Genomic DNA, 14,939 nt, shown 5'->3' on the forward strand with positions numbered 1-14,939 from the left:
CGCATTACTTACATTACTTGGCCCATTTAGACCTGAAGACTATTTTAAAAACGCTTTCTAAATCCTAACGCAAGTTTTCAGAAATATAGATGCTTTTCGGGTTTTCATGTTTTTTTCCTAATCTGTTTTTTACATTTTGGGAAAAGTAGCCAATTTGTCCACTGTCCACTCTTCCTTTTACTGTTTTAGTCCAGAATCTTGGGGTTTCCCACCATTTTACGTTAATCTCTTGTTATGCCAGCAGCAAGGTTGTTTCCCCATTTCTCCCATTCCACAGTAGGGAAGCGTGAAATCTAAATCTAGACCTATGGTCTAGACTTTCTGTTATCCAAAAGTTGATTCGTTTAATGGGTTTGGATAGATCATGCCAGTGGTTAGTTTTTTGTAAATGTAAGCAAGCTTAGCCTGTTGACTGCTTATGACTTGCATTTTTATAGTGCAATATGGGAAGTACAAACTAGCCCATTGTCTGGCTGACTTTTATGTGACTGGCTTAGTGTGGCGGTAGGAAATGCTCAACTATGAGTAACAGCAGTAGCTCTCATAATCCTCCAAATCAAGTTGGAAGTCTTGTACAAGTAGCTTTGGTCTTTAATTAATGTGGGAAATGTTCTTGATCGTGTAATGTCAGTGGCTTTGACCTTTTTGCCCTCTTAATTATTGGAGACATTTACAGAGTGGCTTTTCATGCCATGTCAAATACTCAAATCTAGTGTTTCTAACATGGCAGGAGTCAAACATTCTCTTTGTACAAGAAGTGACAAGCTGGCATAACTAATGCATAAAACGAGTAAGACGCGCAAACGCGGGAAGCGAACAAAGCTCGTACATACTGCGTTCGCAATAAGGCAGACAACTTTACCAGCTAGAGTTCAAAATGGACCTTATATTTGCCTTGCCTGCTTTGTGATAATTCCCCTTCTTGGTTTCTCAACCTATTAAGACCTGAGCCAGATTCTACAAAACCTATGTTTTTATATCGGCGGTTCTCAAACTATTTCATGTCAAGGACTCCAAGCATTTTTATGTAATTGTGCTGCCGACCCCCATCTGGGACCGCCCAAAAGCAAAGATGAGAGTTAATTAAAAAAAACGTTGCTGTGAAACACTACGAGCTTGTATATCTGACTGCTATTTGTCAATGGCAAAAGTTTTAGATAATGGTTAAGGTTAACCCATTCAGGACAGGAACCCCTTTTGGTGTTTTAATGTTGTACTTTATCTTGAAAATGTGGTGCAAATATTTTAATATATATTCTAACGTTTTTAACTCAAATCTTTGCTTCTGTGGGGGGGTCCCTGGAACAACATAATTTTCACACTGGGGTCGGCGGCCAATTACATACAGTATCTCACAAAAGTGAGTAGTACACCCCTTGCATTTCTGCAAATATTTCATAATCTCTCTTCATGAGACAACACTGAAGAAGTGACACTTTGATACAATGTAAAGTGGTCCGTGTACAGCTTGGATAACAGTGTAGATTTTATTTTCCCCTCAAAATAACTAAAAACAGCCATTTATTCCAAACTGCTGGCAACAAAAGTGAAAATGTCCAAATTGGGCCCAAGTGTCAATATCTTGTGTGGCCACCATCACTTTCCAGCACTGCCTTCACCCTCCTGGGCATGGAGTTCACCAGAGCTTCACCCTCCTGGGCATGGAGTTCACCAGAGCTTCACCCTCCTGGGCATGGAGTTCACCAGATCTTCACCCTCCTGGGCATGGAGTTCACCAGAGCTTCACCCTCCTGGGCATGGAGTTCACCAGAGCTTCACCCTCCTGGGCATGGAGTTCACCAGAGCTTCACCCTCCTGGGCATGGAGTTCACCAGAGCTTCACCCTCCTGGGCATGGAGTTCACCAGAGCTTCACCCTCCTGGGCATGGAGTTCACCAGAGCTTCACCCTCCTGGGCATGGAGTTCACCAGAGCTTCACCCTCCTGGGCATGGAGTTCACCAGAGCTTCACCCTCCTGGGCATGGAGTTCACCAGAGCTTCACAGGTTGCCACTGGAATCATCTCCCACTCCTCCAGGACGACATCACGGAGCTGGTAGATGTTAGAGACCTTACGCTCCTCCACATTCCTTTTGAGGATGCCCCGGAGATGCTCAATAGGGTTTATGTCTGGAGACATGGGAGCGTCGTATCCAGAGGTTGTCTTTGGGAAATAGACGTAGGAGTTCTGCCAGCATTGCTGCAGAGGTTGAAGGCCTCAGACCATACGCCACAGTACACGCTGCATCAAATTGGTCTCTACTATGGCTGTCGTCCCAGAGGGAAGCCTCTTCTAAAGATGACGCACAAGAAAGCCCGCAAACAGTTTACTGCAGACAATCAGACTAAAGACATGGATTACTGGAACCATATGTCCTGTGGTCTGATGAGACCAAGATAATATTATTTGGTTCAGATGGTGTCAAGCGTGTGTGGTCGGCAACCACGTGAGGAGTACAAAGACAAGTGTGTCTTGCCTACAGTCAAGTATGGTGGTGGGAGTGTCATGGTCTGGGGCTGTATGAGTGCTGCCAGGCTGCCAGCACTGGGAATCTACAGTTCATTGAGGGAACCATGAATGCCAACATACATACTGAAGCAGAGCATGATCCCCTCCCTCCAGAACCTGGGCCGCAGGGCATTATTCCAACATAATGACCCCAAACACTCCAAGATGACCACTGCCTTGCTAAAGAAGCTGAGAGTGGCCCATAGCACTTACCCCACCCCCTTAGATAGCAATTCTGTAGACTTAGATAGCATTTGATACAGACTTATAGCATGTTATGTAGACAGCATAAGTGCATTGTATGTAGTCATAGCACGTCATAGTAGTCCAGTACCTGCCTGTAGACCTTCTCGCAATTTGGTGTTGGGGGAATTTCTCACTTGAACTGAGTCAATGGGTCCCTAGACATGAAAAATCAACGAGGTGCTCGTCCGCCATAGTGCCACGAATGGCGTAATGGCCACATCAAAAATGGCCGCCATCGGCTATGATGAAAATCCAACCTTTTTGTTTTTTAGTGTTTAAACACATGTAATACCTCCATTTTGACTAATTGTGTTGTGTGGAATTCATTTCTGATATTGTTTTGATGATTTGGGGTGATTTTGACCTTGAACGGTCAAGGTCATTTTGCTATAACGAAGACCGTGGCCATAACCTGGCCATTTTTAGGAGTTGTCGGTTGTCAGGATGGACACCCGTCCTGGCGTGGACTCTCAACCCTCCAACATCTTATGCCTTGGTCTGCCAGCTTGACGATGACATTGGTTTCACAAGCTGGTCTTTCACCATCTCTTGTTACTTGCAGGGGAGGCCACGTGGAGGCTGTCGTCTTCTCCCCCTTTTTTTTTTTGTTTTTTTGTTGTTGTTTATTTTATTTTATTTATTTTTTTTGTTTATTTTTTTTATTTTTTTACAGTGCACCATCTATGTGTGCATGCAGGTTAGTGTGATGGGTTTTTACATGAGGGATTGTCCAGTTTTCCATGGCAGAATATGATGCACGGAACTCCAGCAGCACGGCAGCCACATCGCCGAGTGTCACACTTACCTGCACACTTGCATACTGAGAGCAAACTGGGTGGCAAGGGCTTCAGACATTTTGATGGCAGGAGTGTGCCAAAGTGCTCCTCCCATCCATGTTTCATTGGCTCTAGTCTTTCCTCTGGTTCCTTGGCTGTCGTAAGCAGGTGGCAAGCCCTATGCACCAGGAAAGCACCTCGTTGGATGTGACCTCTGATCACAATACTTGTGGGAGGGAGAGCATCAATTCCAGCTCTGGCACTGGTATAGCTTTCCACCCTGAGGTCATCAAACGTCTCAGCAGTTGTACTTGACCTGGCCCCTGCCCAGACACGCACCAAGTACTTCTCTGCCAACGCTGCATCTTGTTCTGTTAAGGTGTCTGACTCGCCAAAGTTTGTTAAATATTGAACTGGTTCAGAAGCCATAGCTGCATGTTTGGTCCCCACCTTGCTCATGCAGTCTTCTCCAGTCAGGATATGTGCCTTGATCACTGTCTTGGCTAGTTGTGCTCCAAGACGAGAGACTGCTTGATGCAGTGGAAGCATGCGCCGCTTCTCACCAGTGCCATACTGCTGCCAGATCTCCTTCAACCCCAGTGATTGTAAGTATGGGGTATAGTATAGCAGTAATGCGAAGGTGTCTGTATCATTGGAGACGATGACAACTCTCTTGCTCTGCTTCACACGAACAGCCCACTCCACATGCACCACCAATCTGGTGTCAGCCTCCTCAATCCAGTTCAAGAGGTCTGGGATCTCTTCACCACCAGCCCCTTTCGCTGGGAGCACCTCATCATCACAGACAACAGAGCTGACAATGATGGTAGCATTGCCACAGGCTTGATTGCACACCATATCCCGAACTAGCAGCTGGAGATTCCGCTTGTTTTTCTCAGACGCCCAGAATTTGTCAAGTTGCTGAGGGATAGGTGTGTCTCTGTTCATGCCAACAATGTCAATTCCTGTTCTTGAGTCTGTGCGGCGCATGCGCTCCCCTTCTTTCAGAGACATCTCAATGTAAGAATCGAGTATCATATGGATGCACTCTGGCTCTTGGCAAAGGGAGGATGTTGACCTGATGATGGTATTGATGACAGCACCTAAAGTGGGGAATTGGGCTAGTGGCATCTGTCGCATTTTCGACATGAAGTCTACCACAACATGAGTGGCAAGAGTAGACTTTGGGCTCCATTGCGAGAGGTCAAGTTCAGGCTCAATCTCACTGACAAGTTTTGACTTGTTGACATGAGCTGGAAGGTCACCATCAAACAAGGGAGATGCTGAGAGCACATCATGAGTAAGTATCTGTCTGATGTCCATGCCCCGCTCCTTAGCAATGTCCATACTCCTATGTGCCTCAGCCATGTCTTTGGATGAGACCAACTTCTGCTCCTTCAGAATGGTTGTTGGTGGTTTATGTGGTTGCTCATTGAACTGAGGTAGCTTCCGCTTTGGTATTGTTGTGCTCATTTTCTTGGTCTTCTCCACTAACCTCTCCTGTCTATATGAGCAGTAGACAGTCTTCCCATTTTTGAGACAGTTGAGCAAGCGTGGAGCGACCCCTCGGTCAACAGCCTGCTTTGTGAGCAGATTGTGCAGTGGCACAGGCACATTGACCATCATTGAATATGGATTTTGACGCTCTCGCACAAAGTCCAGCAGCTTCACAACATTCCGGTTGAAAGTAAGGCGGCGAGTGGTGCTTAGTGCATGCTGCAGATGGCATTCTGTGTGTTGCATGGTGTGGTTATTTGTGAGAAGGTTGAGGACATTGGTGATTGACCCAATCTCGTGGAACAGGAGCTCGAACTCTGCTACAGAATTTGCATTGCGTGTGGCTCCTACTACATAGTGACCCCCTGGACCCTTCGACACTCGCTGAATGGTCTGCTCAACCTTCATGTCACCTCCTACAGCACAGAACCAGCCTGGGCGATCCTGAACAACCCACTGGCCTATAGAGAAGCGCCGGTAGAGCTCAGGATGTGTGAACTCTAGCACCTTGATTTGTTCAAGATACCATGAGCCATGACGCAGGTAGTTTATGGAGTCACATTCTGTAAAGATTGGTATAGAGTCCTCGACAGTAGCCACATGCAGATTCCAGTTTCCTTCTCTTTCGGAGACTACAGCATTCTTGATGACAGCCACCATCTCCAGCCAAACTCCAAAGAATTGGCAGAGCTCTGACTTGGCCTCACACTCCTTTACAAACTCCAGAAAGTCCTGATTCAACTTCTCCACTTGTCCAATTAGGGCCTCAAACTGCTCTGGGCAACTTTGGTTTGCAGCTAGCGTAGTGTGCAGTGCCTCTAACTGTGCTAGTACTGGATATGCAGCTTTGTCCTTGTGGTGCCAGAACATCTCCCACTGGAGCGACCTGATCACATCCTCCACAATCAGCATCCCAGTTAGAGCCCGGACATAATGGCTGCCGTTTAACACTGACTCTATCACACCAGGTCCGAACACGGCACACTCAACCAGTGCGTCATCCGGGCCAGAACCTCGAAGCAGCTTTCCTTGGCATCTGAGCAGAACACGAGTCCAATGGAAAGGGCCCATGCAGAGGAAAAGATCCTTGAACTGTTCTGTCTCATGCAGGTAAATATCTACAGCTGGGGCGAACACACCTTCATCACACCATATCGCCATTGATGTCTGATTTAGTTGCCTGCGAACACTCTGGAAGTTGGTGAGACAATGCCTGACGGTAGCACGCTCAGTTATGGGTCTTGGTATGACAGGGAGGAAGCCAACACGCATCATTGGCACCACAGCAGATGAGACAAGTGTGTGCACAGCAGCCCATATCAGAGGGTCTTGTGCTAATGCACCACAGCGGATCAAACTGATCAAGAATTCTCGCTTTGCAGATACACTTCGGGCAGTTTGCATGTTGAGTAATGTTGCTTGCTTGTTTTCAGGGTGCAGCAGCATGTCTGGTGGCAGGACAGGTCGAACTACGGGCTTGGCATGGGGAGGTACCTCTTGACATGGCAACTTTTTCCGCAAAATTTGATCAGCATGGCATATTCCTGTGCTTGACACTGGAGGCTTATGAAGGGGTCTGCTCACTGTGGCGTCTTGGAACAGTACTAATGCTGCGTAGTGTGAACTCTCTGTGCCAGAGAGTGATGATTTATCAGCATAATCCGAGTTGTCCATGCCTGCCATAGTATAATCCTCCCTTGTAAAAGTACTTGGTATGGGTGTCTCTCCATCTTCAGAGCATTTCACAGCATAGCTAGCAAGAAGACTTCGGGCAGATCTGATGGTCTGGTAGCTCGAACATGAACCGATCCTGTTGAAGGCTGTGAGAAGGCTCTTGCTGCGATCTCTTTCATAAAGGGCATGGCCAAGCATCATATGCAATGGCGTTCGCTTCATTCCACTATGAATGTTATACACAAGTATTTGGAAGAGACAGTGCAGCTGTGTACTCTTGCAATCTCTCACCCAGTTCACCTCCTCTTCCTGATGAGGCTCTTCTCCATGAGTGGGCTGTTTCTGTGGTGGCAACAGTTCCTCTGCTAGCTGATTTTCTTCCTCATGTAGTGGCTGGAGAAGCTCCTCTAGGTCTCTTGCAGTGCTACGGAAGAGCTTGTGCTTGGGGACCTTGAACAAAGCTGCTAAGAATGTAAGAAGAGGTGCTGGCATCATTGTTTTCTCCCATGATGCCTTCAAGTCAGTACTGTCACAGAAGCTGTCTTGCAGACCAAAATCAATGTCTAATAGTGCTTCTCTCAACTTGATGCCTGCTTCTTTCATTATGTCCTGATTCTTCAGCTTGATGGCCAAGTCAGCAGCATTGATGTCGGATGAAAAGAAAATGTCAGATTCAGACTTGTTTTGAGCCATTGTGACCAATTCTCCATAGTGATCGAGGATCAGCTGTTTCATATCACGGGTCTGGAAGGTACTTGGAAGCACCTCGCCTTCTTCCAAGAGGCTCAATGCAAACTCTACAATATCAGTCATAGTGCAACACTCTCCCTTTGCCAAAAGTGTGTCAATATATGGGAGAGCACGAGTGAACAGCACACGCTTCATGTTGCTGATAGTGAGTTTCTCTAGTGGTTGGGCTTTTATTCCACGTTCATATATTCGCATGTAATTCTGGCGACAGAGATTGTGGCAAAGTAAGTCGGCTGCGATGACTGATTTAACTGAACTATCCTCGTCATCCTTCAGCCGGTCTGCAATTCTTGTAAAAACTGCATCTTGGTTGTGCTTTGCAGCATCAATGAGTTTCTTCGCACTATCATACTCGCAAATTCGATATTTGTCACGACATTTTTTGTGTTCCATGAATCCACATATAACACACGGCAATGTTTTTGGATCCTTGTCACAGCTTGGAGGTGCACATGGTGTAATACTATTCCGTAGAGTTGTCCTGAATTTAATGCTTGTGGAAGCCTCCTCTTTAGTCTCACAAAAATTACATTCTTCGTCACTTTTCATCTCAATTGATTTAAGTTTTCCAGAATGTGTGTATGTCTTGTAGCATGTGTTTGTATTGTGGTAAAAAAACATGCTATTATCATCCTCCACATTATCCCCCATCACAATTTTGATCCGCTTTGCAACTATATCGTTACGGATTTTAGCCGCTTGTTTGATTCTCTTACGTCCAGTCTTTTCACTGGTTACAGGCACTTTGTTATCTTCTTGACAGATAATGCATACCGTTGGATTATATACCTCATCCTCTGCCATTGAAACAACCAAATTTGTGCTTGAGGGTATTTTAGAGTGTTCCATGGTGATCAATATGTGTGAAGTAAAAATGTGAGATGAAGAGTTTAGAAACACCTGAGAAAAATAAGAGACTCACTTCACTTCAGCATGGGAGAAATGTTTTGACAATATTTATGTAGTCCCTGAATTAATTATTTTGACAGATAATACATGACCATGGATTTAGCCATGCTCTGCCATATGTGACCAAAGTTAAATGTTCTATGGCAACAACTGAAAGAAATAATTGCTTTGGACCTGCTTCTGTTAAGTCTGTGGAGAATGACTGAAGAGTGCAAAATGACTGTGAGAAGTGGTCTGACTAGCTAATCAAATTGCAGGTGTGGGGGATTTCCCAAATCAAGCTTAGGCTGGCAATAGCATAGCAATGAATTGGCTCATTTGGGCCATGGACAGTCTTTTGTACAATGGGCTTATTCACACAGCACATATGGTGCTGTTGTTGTTTTTCTCATGCCCATGTATTTTGTTTATGTAAAGAAAACAAATCAAGAAAATATATAATAAAAGCGACTAAAGAATCATAATCGAATTATTGAAAAAAGACATTAACATCAATAATTAAATGACAGGATGATAATGGTCAAAACAATATCAGAAATTAATTTTAAGAGTCAGATTTAGTTGAAATAGACTTATTGTATTCCTGTTCTTACTCCTAAAAATGGACAAGTTATGGCCAAGGTCTGTGGAATAGCAAAATTACCTTGACTATGACCTTTCAAGGTCAAAATCACCCCAAATCATCAAAACAATATCAGAAATGAATTCCACACAACACAATTAGTCAAAATTAATGTATTACATGTGTTTAAACACTAAAAAACAAAAAGGTTGGATTTTCATCATAGCCGATGGCGGCCATTTTTTATGTGGCCATTACGCCATTCGTGGCACTATGGCGGACGAGCACCTCGTTGATTTTTCATGTCTAGGGACCCATTGACTCAGTTCAAGTGAGAAATTCCCCCAACACCAAATTGCGAGAAGGTCTACAGGCAGGTACTGGACTATAGTACATATGTGTAGCATAGTAGTATAGATGTATAGCTTATATGTATAGTTTCATTATAGATATTCCACTGTTACTTTCTTAGCTTACGCATGTTTCATGATAAATGTCTTTATGTGATGTATTCCCATGCTTTTTTGTTCTTGCTTAATGTAAGTCGCTCTGGATTAAGAGCGTCTGCTAAATGCCTAAATTGTAAATTGTAGAGTAAAGGTGATGGACTGGCCAGGCATGTCTCCAGACATAAACCCTATTGAGCAATTCTGGGCGTCCTCAAACGGAAGGTGGTGGAGTATTAAAGATCTTTAACATCTACGGTACCAGCTCCGTGATGTCGTCATGGAGGAGTGGGAGATGATTCCAGTGGCAACCTGTGAAGCTCTGGTGAACTCCATGCCCAGGAGGGTGAAGCTCTGGTGAACTCCATGCCCAGGAGGGTGAAGCTCTGGTGAACTCCATGCCCAGGAGGGTGAAGCTCTGGTGAACTCCATGCCCAGGAGGGTGAAGCTCTGGTGAACTCCATGCCCAGGAGGGTGAAGCTCTGGTGAACTCCATGCCCAGGAGGGTGAAGCTCTGGTGAACTCCATGCCCAGGAGGGTGAAACTCTGGTGAACTCCATGCCCAGGAGGGTGAAGCTCTGGTGAACTCCATGCCCAGGAGGTTGAAGCTCTGGTGAACTCCATGCCCAGGAGGGTGAAGCTCTGGTGAACTCCATGCCCAGGAGGGTGAAGATCTGGTGAACTCCATGCCCAGGAGGGTGAAGCTCTGGTGAACTCCATGCCCAGGAGGGTGAAGCTCTGGTGAACTCCATGCCCAGGAGGGTGAAGCTCTGGTGAACTCCATGCCCAGGAGGGTGAAGCTCTGGTGAACTCCATGCCCAGGAGGGTAAAGCTCTGGTGAACTCTATGCCCAGGAGGGTGAAGGCAGTGCTGGGAAGTAATGGTGGCCACTGGCCACACAAAATATTGACACTTGGGCCCAATTTGGACATTTTCACTTTTCACAAAATGTTGAAAATGAGTGGTATTCCCCTTTACTATGCCATTAATATACCTTTTGAGTTGTTATAATAAAAAAAAGTCCCCCCCCCCCCATTGGAGGTCACCCTCCAGTTCTAGGAAACACAGAATGGGGGGGGGGGGGGACTTTTTTTATAATTTCCACACAACAGCTCAAAGGTATATTAATTACATCGTCGTATTCCCCTTTAAGGGTGTACTCACTTTTGTTGCCAGCCGTTTGGAATTTATGGCTGTGTTTTTTGTTATTTTGAAGGGAAAATAAAATCTACACTGATATCTAAGATGTACACTGACTACTTTACATTGTATCAATGTGTCATTTCTTCAGTGTTGTCTCATGAAGAGATATAATGAAATATTTGTAGAAATGTGTGGGGTGTACTCACTTTTGTGAGATACTGTACATCTTTGGTGGTCCTTGACATGAAAATGGTTGAGAACCACTGACATAGAAGAAACACAGGTTTTTCAGAAAACTGTCAGGATTTAGAAGAGACAATCGTCCTTGGGTCTAAATGGGTAAAAGTGGTTAAAAGGAACCCTGGCTATTTAGACAAATATGCCTTAGTTAAAACATTATACGTGCCCTCTATAACTAAACACCTTAAATATTTTATTTCTTTCATAAAACATTATACTTGCCCTCTATAACTAAACACCTTCAATATTTTCTTTCTTTCTTAAAAAGATAATCTTTCACTCAATAGGGACTGCTGTCGCAGCAAACAACTTAATAATTCATCATCATCAAACAACATATTTTCAGATGGGGGTCCGTGGCCAAATGCGGATAATTCCGGGGGTCCTTGACATGAAAAAGGTTGAGCACTACTGACGTAGAAACATAGGTTTTTCAGAAAACTGCCAGGATTTAGAAGGCATTTGTAGAATCGTCCTCATGTCTAAATGGGTTAAACTAAAGGGATCATCTTTCTTTCTTCTTTTTTTTACTCTGTTCTGTTTCCAGGGCCAAGCTGGCCTCGTTGTTTGGACTGGACCAAGCAGCAAGTCATGGCAATGAATCATTCCAGTACACGGCACCAAAACAGCCCAGAAAGACCTCAAACCCAGGTGAGATCAATCAAATAATCAATCAATCAAAGACATCAAACCCAGATGAGATAGATTACACCATCCATTTGTGGGTTTTCACCATTTTTTTGAATCTGACCAATTAACACATTCATTTTAAAGAAGGGTAAATATGCCTTTTAATATATTTAGTTTATTCACATCATATTTGTATCTGTGCATACCATAATCCACCGTAATTAGTAATGTCATTTGGCATCGTATATAAGTTTTGTTAATGTGCTTATTGTGTCTATATATAAGGGCATGCAACGAAACCTAATGCAATGAATATCGTTTGTTGTCCATTCGTAGTGCTTCCTTCTCAGAAACTCGCTGCAGCGCCCCCTGGTGCTCCTGCGGTGTTACTGGCCACAGCAGTCCAAGCCTTCAGATAGTAAGTTCAATAATTTCATGAGGTAATGAAGTGTTAGTTGCCTTCACCGGTGTATCGTTGCTCTCTCATATTCTAACTCTTTGTGGTTTTTCGTAAGTTAATGCCCTACTTGATCATACGACAGCATCACGCAAAAAGCATCCAAAATAGCAGATCTACAAGCTATTTTGGACGGTGTTAATTTTGTAGACTAAGACTAAAAGACTCAAGTTTTTTTCAGAAGACTGAATAGGACTAAGACTAAATGGTGTGTTATTCAAATGACTAAGACTAAATCAAAATATGCTGAAAAAATGTACACTTTTTTTGGGTAACAGTTTTGGATTGTTTCCACCCAACAGAGACGGTATCCAAAGCCTGATTGACACAATTCATTGTGAGCTTATAGTTCTGCTAACCTGTTTTCGGTGAAACCATGTGTAGATAGCCTGTTTTACAGTGTTTTAGTGATGTGTTTATATTATATAGCTATAATAATTGTAATTATTTTAATATTACTAAGACATATAAAACATATCAATGCTGCGTTTATTTGTGAGCAATCAAAATTTTCAGCTTCTGTACATCGTCTCGTGATCCTCCACCACTCAGAGATGGTGGCGCCTTAGGCTAAAAGTCAATTGATTGAAGTGCTGCCAAGCTGCTTTAGCCTTTCTCAAATTCATTTCTGTTGCACAGCATTAACGGACAGTACGTCAAGCAAGGAAAACTGGGAGCTGCGGTACTTGGCAACCACTCGACAAAAGAGGTTGGAAGAGCTAATTGGTTGTCGGTCATTTCAGATTAACGTTTGATTTTGGTAAAAAATAAATAAAGTGCCTCTTCCGTTTCTCATTTTCAGTACAAACTGTTGCTTTATGTGAGCCAGCAGAAACAAGTGACCGCTGCCAGGATTCATACTGGCTTCGTTTTCACGGTGAGCAGAGAGTAAAAAGATTGTCACAATGATCACTGTCACTTTACATTGTCTTTGGGGATTAATGTGCTACAAAGCATATGTGGAGTCTGTCAATATGATTGCCCTTTTTTATCACCATACTGAAATGATCTGCTGTTCTTGTTTTCTTTGTACCATTCTCATAAATATTCAATTGGAGAGATTCCTTTTTCAACATTTCGTTACAATTCTGTAACACATTGTTGTGGCACTTCCTCTCCTGCAGGTTCAGCCCAGCAACTATTGCACTTTTTATGACGACCAGCGGCAGAACTGGTCCCTCATGTTTGAAACGGAGAAAGTTGCAGCAGACTTCTGCAAAGAGGTGAGAGGGACAGTCGGGGATATTGGAGAGACATTGATCACTGGGCTTGTGGTAAATATTTGACAGTGACTGGATAAGTGTTCTGTTATTGAAACACAGTCAGAGTTTGTAGTTCTGTTGCCTCTGTTGTCAGTCAACAACGGGTATAATGGACTGTAGTGCTGCTCGACTCTTGCTGAAATGTGAATCTCAATTTTCCTCCACAAGAATTGAGATCAAGATTCTCACACGGTTACATTTTCTTTGCATGAAAATATTTATTGTCTTTAGTCTGTAAATGAACATTACTACATTAAAAATGTGGCACTTGTAGGCAACTACTGTGGCTTTAAACAAATGACATCAAAGTGCTTGACTTAAACCTCTCTTAAAGTCTCTCTTAAAGTCGCTCTTGTAGCAAACGCATAAGAGTAACTAAAATTAATTGGACTGCCAGCCAACTAGTGCAGCACGATTCTTGCTCAAATCTAGATCTCATAGGTGTCTCGATCTTTTTTTCTCTCGATATATACTTATATCGGCCTAGCACTTTCAACCACTCAAAGCACTTTGTAACGTATACATGTCTCGCATTCACCGATGGCTGAGGCAACCAACCATGCAAGGCACTAACCTGCTCATTATATTCAGTTTAGCAGTGTGGTTCAAGGACACGTAGACACAACGCTGGGGATCGAACCTGGAGCCTTTGTGGCCACTCTACCTCCTGAGCCACTGTGGCTCGATATGTCTGTATGTCGGGCGGCAGTGCCTCAGGGGTAGAGTGGCCGGTAGAACAGCCGGATGGGAACAGTGAGATTCCCATAATCGAAGAGCAGGTGTCGAAGTGTCCTTGACTCCTTGAGCAAGATGCTGAACCCCTTATTTGCTCCTGATGAGCAGGTTGGTGCCTTGCATGGTTTCCTCCGCCATCGGTGTATGAATGTGTGTGTGTGAATGTAATCTATGTAAAGCGCGATATTAATGTACCATTTATGTCTGTCTGGACGCATGGAGCGGGTGGCTGCTCAGTAGGATAGACTCCACCCGGTCATAAGATTATTGGCTTAGGAATGCAACAAAAGCAAACTACTCCATTGAGACGCTTTGGATGGAAGCTGCAATCGGCTCTCTGCTTCAACGCTTACTTGGCTTTCTTGTGCTTCAGGTGTGTCTGGCGAAAGTGAACAGCGCCACCTCCCTGGACGCGGTGGTTGTTCAAGACCTGAGTCTGGGAGATGGTCAGGAAGTAGAGAATGGAGATTCCCTTCAAGTGGCGTATACAGGCTGGCTCCTGCAAAACCACACCATTGGACAGGTGAAGTGTTGTTTGCTCTCAGTATTACTCTCTTTCAGTCTTTGTCTTCATTTGTTGGATGTGACAGGCAGGCGGCAGCGCAGCTTATTCAAGTCTAAAGCCTATGCATGTCGGTGTCTCGCACCCACACACCCACACACACACACACACACACACACACACACACACACACACACACACACACACCCACTAGCTGATGTTTGAAACATGAAACGAGTATATACTTTTAACTTTTGATTTTGTTCCAGGTGTTTGACTCTAACTTAAACAAAGACAAACCGCTTCGAGTGAAACTTGGAGCTGGAAAAGTCATTAAAGTGAGTCATTTCTTATTTTTGTTTGCCTTGTTGTGATGAATTAGTCTAATTAGTTATCTTAATTAGAACTGTAGCTGTGCTCTCTTTCCTCTTCCTCTTCCTCCCACTCAGACTCTCCTTTCCTCATTGCATTTCTGTTTCTCTTTCTCATTGCCTTGCTTGTTCTTCCTCTGTTTATAACCGCAGCCCATGGGATTCATGTACAGTAGCTCCATAAATCCCGGCTCCTCCTGCCCACATGTCGAAGTGTCCTTTGGCAAGACA

The 14,939-nt window shown here is 44.1% G+C and overlaps 1 protein-coding gene across 6 annotated transcripts in view; it reads left to right on the plus strand.

Moving 5' to 3' along the window:
- Positions 1 to 14,939, plus strand: part of fkbp15b (FKBP prolyl isomerase family member 15b) — a 50,908-nt gene that overhangs the window by 5,025 nt on the left and 30,944 nt on the right. For all 6 annotated transcript variants that reach the window (XM_080766575.1, XM_080766577.1, XM_080766572.1 and 3 more), the window contains exons 2-8: positions 11,299 to 11,402; positions 11,718 to 11,799; positions 12,478 to 12,547; positions 12,641 to 12,715; positions 12,963 to 13,061; positions 14,209 to 14,358; positions 14,607 to 14,675. In XM_080766575.1, the coding sequence (XP_080622701.1) occupies positions 11,299 to 11,402; positions 11,718 to 11,799; positions 12,478 to 12,547; positions 12,641 to 12,715; positions 12,963 to 13,061; positions 14,209 to 14,358; positions 14,607 to 14,675 (649 nt within the window). The remainder of the gene's footprint in view (positions 1 to 11,298; positions 11,403 to 11,717; positions 11,800 to 12,477; positions 12,548 to 12,640; positions 12,716 to 12,962; positions 13,062 to 14,208; positions 14,359 to 14,606; positions 14,676 to 14,939) is intronic.

Source organism: Protomyctophum bolini, assembly GCF_963924005.1.
Source record: "Protomyctophum bolini genome assembly, chromosome: 6".
Classification (NCBI taxonomy): domain Eukaryota; kingdom Metazoa; phylum Chordata; class Actinopteri; order Myctophiformes; family Myctophidae; genus Protomyctophum; species Protomyctophum bolini.